We start from the raw sequence: 15807 nt of genomic DNA, 5'->3' as shown, positions 1-15807 counted from the left end.
TATGCAAGTTCTAAATGTGATAGAAACAGTAATCATATTTTATTTAGAGAATGAGATATGGGTGGTGATGTGGTCTATTCACTGTTCTTTTTTGGCTTCTCCAGAAGGTAGTAAATACCAAACGGCAATCACAAAAGCCAGGTTTGAGTTGATAAATAACATTCACACATTGCAAGTGTCAGGCAGTAATCATCTGCAACAAGGGAGAACATAGCCATCTCCCCTTGACAATGGCATCACCATCAACACCTTGAAGATCACCAATGACCTGAAATTGAACTGAGCTAGCCACATAGATGTTACATTACAATAGCAGGTCAGAGGCTAGGTTCTCTGTAGGAGGTTGACTTCCCAACTACTCAAACCTTCACCACACATTGATGACATGATTTAGAAGTGAGATGGAAACACCCCATTTGGAGGTATAGCAACAATCAAGAATTTGGCAATGTCCAAGACAAAAGTAGTATAAACATTCACTCCTGCACGCCGTGACTGCAGTGTATTATCAATGGCAACACAGCCATTCACTAGATTTTATTTTTCAACATCTCCAAAACATGTCATTTTTCTCTATTTTTTCACAGGATGTGAGCATCACTGACTAGACCAATATGTGTTACCTCTTCCTGATTGCCTTCAAGAAGATGATGGTGATGAGCTGCTTTCTTGAACTGCTGCAGGTCAACATGTGCAGGTTTACCCAGTGTTTTTAGGGAGGGAGTTCCATGATTTTGACCCAGCAACAGTGAAGGAATGGCAATGCAGTTCCAAGTTAGGACGGTGTGGGGCTTGGAGTTAGAACTGAAGATGGTGGTGTTCCCATGCATCTTCCAATTTTGTCCTTTTAGACGGTAGAGGTCATTGATTTGGAAAATGCTGTCGAAGAAGCCTTGGTGAGTTACTGCAGGGTATTTTATATGTCATACACACTGCTGCCACAATGTTGATGGTGGAGGAAGTGAATGTTTAAGTTGCTGGATGGGGTACTGAGCAAAAGGACTGCTTTGCACTGAATGGTGTTGAGCTTCTTGAGTCTTGTTGGAGCTGCACTCATCCAGGCAAATGGACAGTATTCCATCACACTCCTGACTTTGGCCTTGTGGATGGTGGACAAGCTTTGAGGGATTTGGGGGAGGGGGGGAGCGGAATCAACAGGAGAATTACTTGCTGCAGAATTTCCAGCCTCTGACTTGTTCTTGTAGCCACAGTATATACATGGCAGGTCAAGTTAGGTTTCTGTCCAACCCAGGCTATTGATAGTGGGAGATTCAGCAATGGTAATGCCAATGAATATCAAGGGAGATGGTTAGATTTGTCGTTTTTGGACATGGTCATTGCCTGGCACTTGTGAGGCACAAACGTTACTTGAAACTTTATCAGCCCAGCCCTGAATATTGACCAGGTTTTACTACATGGGCAGCATAGTTGCAGTGGTTAGCCAGGGACCGATGCTGATTCCTGGCTTTGTGTGTGCAGTCTGCACATTCTCCCCATGTCTGCATAGGTTTCCTCTGGGTGCTTCAGTTTCCTCTCACAGTCTGAAAGATGAGCTAGTTAAGTGCATTGGCCATGCTAAATTCTCCTTTAGTGTACAGGTGCTGGAATGTGAGAACTTGGGGATTTTCACAGTAACTTCATTGCAGTGTTAATGTAAGCCTACTTGTGACACTAATAAATAAACTTAACTTACATATGGACATACATTCCTTTAGTACCTGAGTCAATATGAAAAGTATAGAACATTGTGCAATTATAAGTGAACATCCCCACTTCTGACCTTATGATGTAAGAAAGGTGCAGAAGGTGATTAGCTTAGGGAATTACCCCAAGAAACTTCTGCAACAATGTCTTGGGACTGAGATGATTGATCTCTAACAACTACAACCATCTAGGTATGACTCCAACCAGTGGAATTAACTCCCTTGATCCCTATTGACTTCAGTTTTGCGAGGGTTCCTTGATGCCACACTAAGGCAAATGCTCATCTCAACTCTAGAATTCAGTGATTTTGTCCATGTTTGGACCAAGGCTGCAGTGGTCAACTAGGTCTCTTTGATCCTGCACACCTTTAGAATAGTGTTGTTTATTTTATATTTTCACTCCTCATTTTGCATACCAAAACATCACTTTACTTGTATATCTATTTCACCAGCTATATATATCCTTCCCACAGTTCGCAATATTCCAACTGTATCATCTGCAAATTCTGACATGGACTTGATTTTGAAAAAAAAATCATTTTGCAGGACGTGGTCATTGCTGGCCAGGCCAAGTTTACTGCCCATCCCTACTTGTCCTTCAAAAGGTGGTGGTGAGCGGCCTTCTGGAACTGCGGCAATCCCCAAAGTGCTGTTAGGGAGGGAATTCCAGAATTTTGAGCCAATGACAGTGAAGTAACAACAATATATTTCCAAGTCAGGATGGTGAGTGATGGGAAGGGAATATCCAGGTGATGATGGTGTTCTCAAGTATCTGTTGCTCTTGTCCTTTTCAATGGTTGCGGCTGTGGGTTTGGAAAGTGCTGCCTGAGGAACCATGGCAAGTTCCTGCAGGGCATTATGTAAACTGTACATACGGCTGCCACTGTTTGTCAGTAGTGAAGGGATTCAATGGTTATGGGAGGGGGTAGCAATCAAGTGGGCTGACAAGACTCCTGACTTGTGTCTTGTAGATGATGAACAGGCTTTTGGCGGGGTGGTGGTGAGTTACTCCAGCCTTTGATCTCTAAAGTGCACACTGTTATAAGCAGCAATCCTGGTACAGACCTTTGGAGAACATCACTGTACATCATCTTCCAGTCCAAAAAAAATGTTTAGTACGTTTAGTATACTGTTCCCTGCCCTCAGTCAACTTTATATCCATGCTGCCACATTGACTTCAACTTTTCTGACAAGCCTATTAATTGTTACTTTATGAAAATGGCTTGACACTATTTGTCGCAATCTTTCATCTTCTCTCCTGGCTTGGGTCACTGTCTGTGCACAGTCTGCACGGGTTTTCTCTGGGTACTCCAGTTTCCTCCCACAGTCCGAAAGACGTGCTGGTTAGGTGCATTGGTCATGCTAAATTCTCCCTCAGTGATCCTGAACAGGAACTGGAGTATGGCAACTAGGGGATTTTCAAGTGACTTCACTGCATGGTTAACGTAAACCTACTTGTGACGCTAATAAATTTAAATGTTTCAAATTCTTTCTAAAAACATGGCACCAGAATTGGACTTAATAATCCAGTTGAGGCTGAACTAGTGTTTATACAGGTTCATCATAATTGTTACTATTTTCCCAGATTACCATTTTAAAAAGTGTTTCTACTACTGAGGTTAAACTGAAAGGCTTTGAACAAGGAGTAACATTTTGTAATTCTCTGGCACCACCTCCATATCGAAAGAGGATTGAAACGTAATAGCAAAAACATATTCAATTAACACCTTTACTTCCCTCAACATCCTTGGATACATCCCAGCTAATCCTGGTTGTAAGATTTTGATCATTCTATTAATTTGTTTCTGCAACATAACCACTTTTAAAAGGGTAATTCTGAATTTCTGCTGGATAATTAACAATCAAGGTAATTGTTGATGAAGAAAGTTTTGTTTTACGATGAAGGCTTGTTGAGCCTTGATTTTTTTATTATTCTTTCATGGAATGTGGGTGTTGTCAACAAGGTTAGCACTTTTGCCCATTCCTAATTGCCTTGACAGTCAACCATATGTAAGCTAGACCAGGGAAAGAAGATTTCCTTCCCTGAAGGGCATTAGTGAACCAGGTGGGTTTGTACGACTATTTCATGGTCATCATTATACTTGTTATTCCATATTTTTATTCAATTCAAATTTCACTATTTGCTGTCATGGGATTTGAATCTGGGTCCCCAGAGTATTACCCTGGATCTCTGGATTACTAATCCAATGACAATTCCGCTACACTACCATCTCCCTGTGTGTTTTTTAAAAATTCAGTTTGAAGGAACGACTAAAGTAGCCCGAACTTAAGATGACACTGTTTAAACAAACCATGTACTCCTTTAATTGATCTGTGCCAGAGGGGGTCCTTTATTTTCTGATATTTGTGAGGGTTTTGATGAGAGAATGTGACTTACTTAATGGTTTCACTGTATCTGGGAGGAAATGTGCGTTTGTTTGTAATGGCATGTAGACTCAAGGGCAAACAGGATGAATATTTGTTTTTAGTCTGCATGGCTCTAGTTAGAGGTGGGGTGACACAAGATGATTTACATCCTATAGCCAATGGGAGGCGTGAAGCTGGACCATCTTCAAAGAAGGAAGAATGAGAAACTGAATGATAAAGTTGGAGAATTAGACTCTTTGTCGGCACAGTGACACCACAGCTTCTGGGGTGTGACTATTTATGTAAAGAAAAGATATACAGTGCAAACTGATTAATACCAAGGATTAAAAGATCATAGAAACCTAACTGATCTGAGCAAATCAGAGGGCTCAACAATAAGTTACAATTTAAAATGTGTACATTTACATGCAACAAAACAACAATTGAGAAATAAGTAAAATTTGTCCATATCAGATAGCAGTGTCTTTGCACACGTTTGCATGTCACAGTAAGGACTAGAATAAGGTTCAGTAAAAAGATAATCTTGGAGACTAAATTAGATGTATAGAAAAAAAAAAGTTTGCATCTGCACATTTCTTACCTTTTCCAATGATCTGAGCACATTTTGTCTCTCCTTTAATTTTTGTATACTGAGAACAATTTTGTGTCTTGCACCTTTGGTAACATTCTGCAAGAAGAACAAAAAGCAGGTTCAAATACCCATTTGCAATGGCATCTTTAACAAGTTTGACCATCTTAAATTACGTTCTCCATGTTTAATAAAATATTGTTTTTGTATTTAAATTTAGATGTTGCATTAAAATTGCTTTATGAGGCACAATTAGTGAACCACATTAAAGTGTTGTGCCTTTGTAGGACCACCTTTTCAACGGCTGTGGACAAAAGTCAAGCCATCAATACTGTATCAGTAAAAGGTATCTTGGAGCTAAAATGAAAGAAATAAATCTTCAGTATTGCTGAAAAAAAGCTTCTCATCTTGCACTCATCAGGACATTCACAAGAATACAAAACGTAATGGGAACAAGTTGTACTCCATGAGAAGAGAATATTGATCGGTTGACAAGTGGATCCTGATTGGCAACGGCTCTGCCATAAGAATGCACCAGTTAACTGATGCCTGGCAGTTAACTGCTAAGCTTTGTCAAATTCAAACCAGACAGGTTAATTCTGATTAGTTAAGTATTGCCCTAGGAAATGAACCAGAGAACAATGGTCACCTCTTCTGTTCAGCTGAAACAATCAAAATGCGTGTACACATTCTATATATCATCTTAAATTGGTTGTTAGCATAATTCTTGGCACACTCAGGATTGTTTGCAAATGTTGCCCAAATGTGGAATCACATCTTATGTTTCAGTCTTTTGAGTTTTGCAAGCACAGGTTGCTGAGTGATGCATGATAGGATTCATCCCCACAGCTCACTGTGCTCATTTATGTATGGGTTTCCCAAGACACACAAAGTGATGTCTCTTTAAGTCCGATGTTGTCTAAGATTTGTTCTGCACAAACTGAATCAGCAAATGGTTGGGCGAGTTGCAATAACCAGTTCACAGCAAATTTTCCACATATACAGTGAAGGATTCCTTCACAATTGCGAAGACTACACAGAACATGTATATTGATAGTAATGCTACATCCATATGCTCATTTGACATTGCAAGCTTATTCATTAATATACTGCTCAAGGAAGCCTGATATATTCACACCACAGCATCATGGTGATCTAGACTCACCATAATTGTATGAATCAGTATTCACTGAATGTATGAACTCAGCAACTTGCATAGTTAAGTTCAGTTTTAACAACAGCACGTATACCCAAATAGGTGGTATGATATGGTATCCCCTCTAGGTCGAGGTCTTGCAAACATCTTGCTTGGGTTCCATGAGAACCACATCTTTAACGGAAGGACACCCAACCTCCTATCCCTTGAATTTTTCGGATATGTAGACGATATATTTTCTATATCTGAATCTGCAGCTGCTTGTAAGAATTTGCTTATGAACCTTAATAGGCTACCTCTGTGCTCAAATTCACCTTTGAAATGAAGAGCGGTCCAATGAGTTTCCTTTCCTTGACATGCTAGTTTGACTACCATACACCTATCTTCACTGGCCAACATTCACTTTGGGACTCCTACTTTTCCATGCACAATAAGTTTGGCCTTATCGGCAACCTTGTAAAAAGGACCCAAGCTATTTGCTCAGTGTGCAAGCATGATGCTAAAGTAGGGTGCATCAGTCACCCTGTGAGATAATGGTTACACTGATCAGATCATTGTTCACTATATATCATGCGAATTCATTAATGTTCCTAAGGCTGCTATTTTCAGTCCTCAAAAGTGGCCAATCTACCTCAGATTTTACCCTGAAAGCATAAGTTCTCAAAAATGCGAGGAACAGGTAAAGCTAGCCATTTCACACTACAGCAACAAGTGGTGTTCACCACCTTCAGTTGTTTGCTACAGCCCAAGTACTTACCATACCCAACCAACCCAAGCTTGCAAGCTCAAAAAAGTATCCAACATTAGATGCAATTCCGTGATTGGACAATATTTGCTAGGCAATCCTGAGTGTACTGAGAATTATGTTGACAACCAATTTAAGATTAAGCTTGCGATGTGGCATAGTTACATGTGCTTGAAAGCTGCATAAATTAATACAAAAGAGCCCTTTTCAAATAGAAAGAACATTGTATACACATTGCATTTATTTCAGCTGAACAAAATTGGTGACAGCCATTCTCTGGTTCATTCCCCAGGGCATTATTTTGACTAGAGTTGACCTGCCTGGTTTTAATTTAAACAAAGCTTGGCAGTCAACTGGTGCATTTTCCATGGTAAAGCCTCTACCAGAGTTTACTTGTCAACCAATCAATCAGTACATTCATTTTGTTGTTACCTTTACACTTGGTAATCTTGCAAATGATCTGATGAATGCAAGATGAAATGCTTCAACATGTATCCGTTTTCAGGCAACAGTCAAGTCCTGTATTATGAAATGATTATGAATAAAGTTTTGGCAAGACAGTTATCTCCGGTTGAATGATCACCACCAAGACTTTGGAAGAGAGCAAAGAGAGAAAGCAGGTGAGAGACAAGGGGGAAAAAAAAGTCAAACTAACCTTGACCATTTGTACCCAGAAAGTGACTGAAAACTAGATTGACCGTGGTTTATTTAATTTAATGTCTGCGGTTGTCCAAACTGAATTTGAGAGCAGTGGTGCATGGATCTGAAAGTTTATCCCAGTAAATCTTCAAATGGCTTATTAAAAGTACTTCTGGTTCTCTCTTATGGTTATTCACATATGCAACAGCAAAAATAAAAGATTTATATAGTTAAAGATGATATACACCTCATTTTCAAATTTAGAAGCAATGATCTACTATAATATTACATTCATTTTCAAAACATGACGGTCCATATTTTCCTGTCAAAGTAGTAATGAGGCCAATTTCACTCACTTATTATTTGTGTGCAAATGGTACAACAATCTCAGGTGAGGCGCAAATGCATAGTTAAACTTAAATATCCAGATCATGCTGGCTGAGCTCCATCTCTCCACTGTTAGCTTTTTGAAAATGGCATCTAGCCAATTGTCTCACCATTGAAATATACTGAATGGCATGAAGTTGCTGTATTTGTGCAGTCATATGCATACATCATACGTTATAGGGTAATGACTGCCAAACAACATTTATGTCACTGAAAGTTAACGATTACAAGTGTGAAATATCATTCCTTTATGCTTTTGTTGGATATTTTAAAAATGTCATAAGTTTTAAAAATTTCTGTAGTTAAAATGAGGAAAGTCCTTTAATTGGGCATCCCTGCACAACTATTATCCTACATGGTTGCAATATGACCTTGGCCATAACAGACAAAATAAAGATAGAAGAATACAACTAAATAGGCACAAAAATCTGTGTGTAGATGAATGCTGCAACATGCACAAATTTGCTAACAGTCACTGATTGCAATTGGGAAGCTAAAAATATTGCAAGGTTATCAAATGTCATACACTGAATCAGTTATTATCACAGATTGGCATGGTGGATGTAAAATAGGTCGATTTAGGTCATTGCAAATTACAAACAATAAAACAATTTGAGTAGGAAAGTAATAATAGTCACCTTCTTGCAGCTTTTTCCAATTTTAGTCATCAAATGCAAACCATTGTCAGAGCCCTATTAATTTCTGATAAATGTTAGTGATGCGAGTTAGATTGTACACTCAACTTTGATATAAATTTACATAATTAATTTCTAATGTTAAAATACAAAGAAAATCCCTTAAATAAAAGCAAAATATTGCAGATACTGGAAATCTGAAATAAAAACAAAATGCTGGAAAATCTCAGCAGGTCTGATAACATCTATGAAGGGAGAAACATAATTAAAGATTTGAGTCAGAATGGCTCTTTTCAGAGCTGAAAAGAGAGGGAGGTACTGAAGAAGAGGGGGTGGAGCAGAGGAAGCAAAGTAGAAGGTCAGATTACAGCAAAAGGTGTGTAGGGCACAAGACAAAGGCAGTATGAAAAGTATGGAAGGTGCTGCCAGTGTCATTAAGATTGCAAAATGTGTTAATAGGAGAGCAAAGGTCAGTGTTCAGTGAAAGCAAAACTTAAAAACAAATGACAGCTGTCCCAGTGGGGAAGGAAGTAGACAAAAAAGGGGCCAAGAGGGAGGAGAAAGGTCACAGTCTAAAAATGTTCAATGGTGAGATCATAGGACAGGGCGAGGTAGAGAGAAGTGTCTGAGAGCTTGTGCTCAGCCTCTGTGTAGGAGGTCAGTACAGCAGATAACAACCATTGTCAGCAGGTTTGATAGCAACTCAGGGTTGGACCTGAATGAATGGAGTTCAGCAAGTTCAGAAGTAGACAGGCTGGAGTGGGTGAGACAAGCAGAGAAATTGAGACAGATGATGTCAGGCCAACAGTTCCCAATAAAAAGATCAAGAATAGGTAGGAGGTCAAGGAGAAGGTTGGAGTTGAGTAATAAGATATGTGGAAGTGTGTGTGTCGGCGGCTGGCAAAAGAGAGAAAAAAAGGGGAGAGGAAGGGAGATATTGATTCCTTTACAGAATACAGAATGTTCAGCAGCAGAGAAGGTAAGGTCAGAGAGTACAAGAACTGAAATTAGAAGGAGGAATGAAGTCAGAGGGGTAGGAAGGAGTGGAGAGTCCCATGTGGGCATCGCTGTTAGTAAGTTGAAGTTTATGTTGTTTCTTAACACCTAAAAGGAAGAGAAAAGGCTGCTTCTTAAAGTGTTTAACTTTAAGAGACTAAGAACAAAATAGAACTAGAGGACAAGGGCAGTTTTGAGATGTGTGAAACCAGTGCTGCTGGAAAGATCAGGTGTGTACACATAGCAGCACACGACACTGAGCATGGATCTCAGAATACGGTGAGAACAGCAGTCTGGGGAGCACTGTATGTCTCAGAGATACCTGTAATTCTGGGTGGGATTCCAAACATATTCAGCTGGGATCCACATCAGGTGGTGACAATGGCTGAGGAAAGAAATATGGAGGCGGAACAGAGTTTTGATAAACACCTTGTCAAACACCAAGAAGCAAATGGAAAGCAATGATGGCAAACATGTTAAAAGAGACAAACCAAAATCCCAACAGTACCTCTTCAAGATACACCTTCTTGGAAAATAAACTGCAGTGAATTGAACATTAAATAAAGCAAAATACTGCAGATGTTGGGAATTTGAAATAAAACAGAAAATGCTGGATAAACTCAGCAAGTATGGCAGCATCTGTGGAAATAGAAACAGAGTTAATGTTTCTAGTCCATATAACTTTTCTTTTTAGAGCTGAAGTCTCTTTGTTATGCCTGCAAATATATTATATACCAAGAGCACAACATAATATTACTTCCAAAAGACTTCAAACTAGATTGAACATCCCCCAAAGTAGTACTTGTCCCATCTCTTTAACCTTTTCCGTCTCTACATCCTCGGTCCAATTTCGGCCTCTTGTGCTTTCCTGATTTCTTTGGCTTCGGTGTCAGGAGCCATTCGTTCTGCTGCCTGGGGCTTAAATTTCAGAATATATTCCATAAACCTCTTGTGACTGCTCTCTCCTCCTTTAAGTTGTTCTTTAAACTTGTTTGACTAAGCTTTTGGTTACGAGGCCTAATATCTGTCAAATGTTGTCATACAACACATCTGTGAAGCAACTTGGGATTTTTTTATTACACTAAAGTTGCTATATAAATGCATATATTCATGATAAGCTACTTTTTGTATAAAAGGGATAACAACAGCAACTTATATTTATAATAATATCGGAGTACCAACTTCTGGGACGATTTCCTTCATGTGCAAATGCAGTTCAAACACATAACAATGAATGCACTTATCTAAACCATAATGTCTCCCACCAACATTAAAACAAAATACCTTAATCTGGTTTTCTACTTTATGTAATACAAAAGAATGTTGGTTCAAGGCAGGCCTATGTGCAAAAATAAATATGGTTTAAGCACTATGAAGTACAGAATTTAAGCAGAGAAAGGAGCATGGACTAATTATCAAATTAAGGACGTCTTACTTAAGTAAAGGTGATAGTTGTTGCCTTGAACAATTCTGAACTAACATTGTTAATGCTTAACTAAACTAACATCATTAATGCTTAAAGAACTCCATTTGTAATTAATTATACTGAAGTGTTACAATGACCAAGGAAAGATCACAAATCAGCATTTATTTTCAACAGTTGTGTTTTCTGAAGGCAAACTAACCACATCACTTCTATGCATTGAATGTGGAGAGATATTTTTAAACCTTTGGAGTCCACGAGTAAAATAACCCTTTACTTTGTCTGGTGTTGCAACGGTCAGACGCGCAAGCAAATTTATTATATTCACCAGTTAACTTCAAGTGGTTAATGAAATAGCAGCTTACTCTAGGTCAGTGTTTCCCAAACATTTTTGCCACTGTCTCTTGATTTTGAAGTCTCTACTTTGCCATGACCTCTTGGGTGGAAGACAGACCCATGAGAGCAAGGTGCAGAGTTTTAAAATCTTCACAGATTTTTAAAACATATCTTTTAGTAATTTGTGGAGCATGAATTATGTCTCAAGCATCATCCATTAAGGCAAAGCCTACCATTAAAAAAAGAGGGAGGATTTGGAAGATGGTTCGCAACTTTTAACATTCAGTCAGAGCTTCACTGCAGCCATTGCTGCTGCAGTGCTCACAACCACAAAATCTGATCTTGCAACCGCACTGGGAAGCCCTTTCTAGGTAACCAACAAGGAAACTGTTATAAAGTCCAACTTCGGAGTATACTGCTGAAGTTCATTCAATCCACATCCTCCTGTTCCACATCCCTAGTATGTGTTCTCTCATTGAGGTTGTGAGCTGCCCATAGCCCAGTCAGTGCTATCTTGTCAGATGCACCATTGTAGTTCAACAGTATCAACTTTATCAATGCAGAAAGCTCTGGAGAATATAAAAACTAAAATACTGCAGATGCTGGAAATCAGAAATAAAAACAGAAAGGTCTGGCAGAATTAATGGAGAGAGAAACAGAGTTACCATTTTGAGTCCATATGACTTTTTTGGAGCTAAAGAGAGGGAGAAGTGTGATTGATTTTATACTGTTTCAGAGTGGGTGAAGCAAATAGAAGGGCAGGGAAGCTGGAAGCTCAGAAAGCAAAACTTAATAACAAATGACAAGTGTGTGCACATGCGTGTGCACGTGTTGGGGGGGGGGGGGTGGAATATTTATCAAATAACGTTTGCTATGTTATGCAATCTGCTTCAATGTGGGCTGTGAAATATCAGCCCTAGATAATAAAAGGGGAGAATAGGCTGAGAATAAATTAGTAAGAAATGTAGAAATTTTTACTGTCTATTTTTATAAGTGCATAGAAAGGAAGAGAATAACTAAAGTAAACATTTGTTCCCTTAGAGGACGAGATTGTGGAATTAATAATGGGAAACAAGGAAACAACAGAAACTTTGGACAAGTATTTTGCATCTTCCTTCAGGGTAGAAAACATTAAAAGCCTGCCAAGTATAGTAGAAAATCAGGGTAAAAGACTGAAGGAGAACTTAGATCATATGAGAAAAAGTGCTAGAAAAACTAAAAGAACTAAAGGCTGACAAGTTACTGCATGTGGTCTTAAAGTAAGTAGACGTGGAGATAGTAGATCCACTGGCTGTAATCTTTTAAAATTCCCTAGATTATGAAAATGATTGAAAATAACAAACGTAACACACCCTATTTTAAAAAGATAACACAGAAAGCATGAATTTATAGGTCACTCTGCTTAATGTCTGTCATTGAGAAAATATTGGAATCCATTATTAACAGAGTAGTAGCAGGCCATTTAGAAATCAAAACACAATCAAAATGATTCAACATGGCTTTATGAAAGGGATATTATATTTGATAAACATATGGAGTTTTTTGAGGCAGTAACAAGAAGGTTAGATAAAAAAGAAACCAGTAGATGTAGTGCATTTGTATTTCCAAAAGATGTTCAGTAAGGTACAATATGAAAGGTTTCTTCACAAAACGACAGCTTATGGTTTTAGGGTGTTATATTACCATGGATAGACTAACAGGAAGCAGTGTGTCCAGATAAAAAAATAATTTTCAGGATTGCAAATTGTTAACTACTAGAGTGCCACACAGCTAAGTGCTAGAGGCACAATCATTTATGATCTATGTTATTGACTTAGATGAAGGGGCTGACTGTATTGAAGGAAAACCTTCTGCTGATACAAAGATAGGCAGGAAAACAAGTTGTGAGGAGGATACAAAGACTACAAAGGGGTAGGTCAAATGAATGGGTAAAAAGTTGACAGATGGAGGATAATGTGGGAAAATGAGGGGCTATTCATTTTGCCAAGGAGAATAGAAAAGAAGAATGTTATTGAAATGGAGGGAGACTGCAGAATGCTGAAGTACAGAGTTTGATGGAATCCATGGTTTCAAAGTATGCATTTTTTAAGACAGGCCCGAATCATAAAGGAAAACTGAAAAGGGAAATCAACACAGAAAACTGACCCTTTCAGTTCCTAAGGAAATTAAGATAAATAAATTTAAAACAAAAACTTTTGGGAGACAAAATCTGATTGAAAGAATATGAAAGGAGATGAGGTATCAGGGTTCAGACGATAATCCCAGTGATGCAGTATGGACAGATCAAAGATGGAGTTTGAAGCTGAGAACAGGCAATGAGACAGTATTGCAGCTGAGCTATGTTATCCAGTATGTCATGAATTGAAGTAGTTCTGAAGATGTATGCTATTTTTGGTGAAGGTTGTACCCTCAGAACTCAATTGATTGTGCACTACTATAGACTCGGGATCAGGCTTAAGAGAGCTTAAGAAATAGAGTCAAAGAGGTTTACAGCATGCAAACTGGCCCCCTCAGCCAAATTTGCCCATGTCGCCGAGTTTTACCATTAAGCTAGTCCCAATTGCCCGCATTTGGCCCATATCCCTCTATACCAATCTCATCCATGTAACTGTCTAAATGTTTTTAAAAGACAAAAATGTACCCACCTCTACTAACACCTCTGGCAGCTCATTCCAGACACTCAGAACCCTCTGAGAAAAAATTGCCCCTCTGGATCCTTCTGTATTTCTTCCCCCTCACCTTAAACCTAGGTTCTCTAATTTTAGACTCCCCTACCTTTGGAAAACGATGTTGACTATCTACTTCATCTATGCCCCTCATTATTTTATAGACCTCTATAAGATCATTTCCAAGTCTCCTGTGGTCAAGGTAAAAAGTCCAGTTTATCCAGCCCCTCTCATAACTCAAACCATCAAGTCCTAGTAGCATCCTAGTAAATCTTTTCAGTACTCTTTCTAGTTCAATAATATCCTTTCTATATTAGGATGACCAGAACTGTACACAGTATTCCAAGCGTGACCATACCAATGTTTTATATAACTTCAACAAGACTTCTCAAATCCTATTTTCTATGTTCTGACCAATAAAACCAAGCATGCCAAATGTCTTCTTCACCACCTTGTACACCTGTGATTCCACTTTCAAGGGGTTATGAACCTGTACCCCAGATCTCTGTTCTATAATTCTCTTCAACGCCCTACCATTAACAGAGTAAGTCCTGTCCTGGTTCAATCTACCAAAATGTATCACTTCGCATTTACCTAAATTAAATTCCATCTGCCATTCATCAGCCCACTGGCGCAATTGATCAAGATCCCGTTGCAATCCTAAACAACCTTCTTCACTGTCCATTATGCCACCAATCTTGGTGTCAACTGCAAACCTACATACCATGCCTAAGTTCCCATCCAAATCATTAACATGAATGACAAATAACAGCGGACCCAGCACCAATCCCTGAGGCACACTGGAGGCCCATGACCAGCAGTTTGAAAAACAAGCCTGTCTTCCGTCATCAAGCTAAATTTGTATCCAATTGGCTATCTCATTCTGTATCCCGTGATATTTAACGTTATGCAACAACTCACCATGCAGTACTTTGTCAACGGCCTTGCCAAAGTCCATGTAGATAACATTGACTGCACGCCCTCATTTACTGTCTTGGTTACTCCATCAAAAAATTCAGTCAAATTTTTGACACATGATCTTTCAACCTCAAGCCATGCTGTCCCTAATAAGTGTTTGCCTCTCTGAATGTCTGCAGATCCTGTCTCTCAGAATACCTTCTAACTTCTTACCCAGTACAGACATCAGGCTCACTGGCCTGTAGTTCCCAGGCTTTTTCATGCAGCTCTTAAACAAAGGCACAACATTTGCTACCCTCTCACCTGTGGCTGTGGATGATTCAAATATCTCTTCTAGGGGACGAGCAATTTCGTCTCTAGCCTCCCACAACATCCTGGGAAACACCTCATAGGTTCCAGGGATTTATCTACCATGCGGCTTTAAGACTTCCAGCACCTCCTCCTTTGTAATATGTACACTCCTCAAGATATCACTATTTATTTCCGCAAGTTCCCTAACACCCATGCCTTTCACAATAGTAAATACTGATGAGAAATATTAATTTAAGATCTCACCCATCTCTAGTAGATCCATTTATAGGACCTCTTAAGAATCAGTAAGGTCATTTCTTTCCCCCTACTTACTCTTTTGCCTTTTATATATTTGTAGAAGATCTTTGTTTTGGCAGATGAGGCAAAAAGAGTCCAATCTCATGTCCCTCTTTACCCTCCTGATTTCTATCTTAACTCCACTCCGACACCCTCTATACTCTTCAAGGGATCCACTTGATCCCAGCTGCATGTGCTGTGCCTCCACTTTTTTGACCAGGGCCTCAATATCCTGCGTCACCCAGGGTTCTCTACTTCTACCAGCCTTGCCCTTCACTCGAAAAAGGAATGTGTTTACTCTGAACACTGGTTAACATAATTTTTAAAGCCTCCAACTTACCAGACGTCCATTTGCCGATCAACAATCCTGTCTGAAACCATCAAAATTGGCCTTGAGTACGCTGACATTTTTCATGATGGAGTTTTGAAGAACTTCGTGGTTGACTTAAATGACATTTATGGTGAGTGGACTGTCAAGTCAATCTGTAAGATCTATTATAGTTGTATCAGCTATTTAAAGTGCAATTTATAGTTTAAAATCAACCACAATGTGCCTGTTAAGTCATGTTTAATTGTTGTTGATTCTGGGTTTAGAATATAGGTGGATATCCAAGGTAGTATTCAGTGTTTGCACTGTTTGACCTTTGGAGTAAAAAAGA

At 39.0% G+C, this 15807-nt stretch overlaps 1 protein-coding gene across 7 annotated transcripts in view; it reads right to left on the bottom strand.

Moving 5' to 3' along the window:
• The window catches only part of samd4a (sterile alpha motif domain containing 4A), a 195265-nt gene that overhangs the window by 43624 nt on the left and 135834 nt on the right, over positions 1-15807 (bottom strand). For all 7 annotated transcript variants that reach the window (XM_080202731.1, XM_080202729.1, XM_080202736.1 and 4 more), the window contains one exon: positions 4672-4758. In XM_080202731.1, coding sequence (XP_080058857.1) covers positions 4672-4758 — 87 coding nt within the window. The remainder of the gene's footprint in view (positions 1-4671; positions 4759-15807) is intronic.

This window comes from Carcharhinus amblyrhynchos, chromosome 14 (assembly GCF_965287045.1).
Source record: "Carcharhinus amblyrhynchos chromosome 14, sCarAmb.v2.hapA, whole genome shotgun sequence".
NCBI lineage: Eukaryota > Metazoa > Chordata > Chondrichthyes > Carcharhiniformes > Carcharhinidae > Carcharhinus > Carcharhinus amblyrhynchos.
The sequence above is the reverse complement of the archived record's forward strand: the minus strand, read 5'-3'. Positions and strand labels throughout refer to the sequence as shown.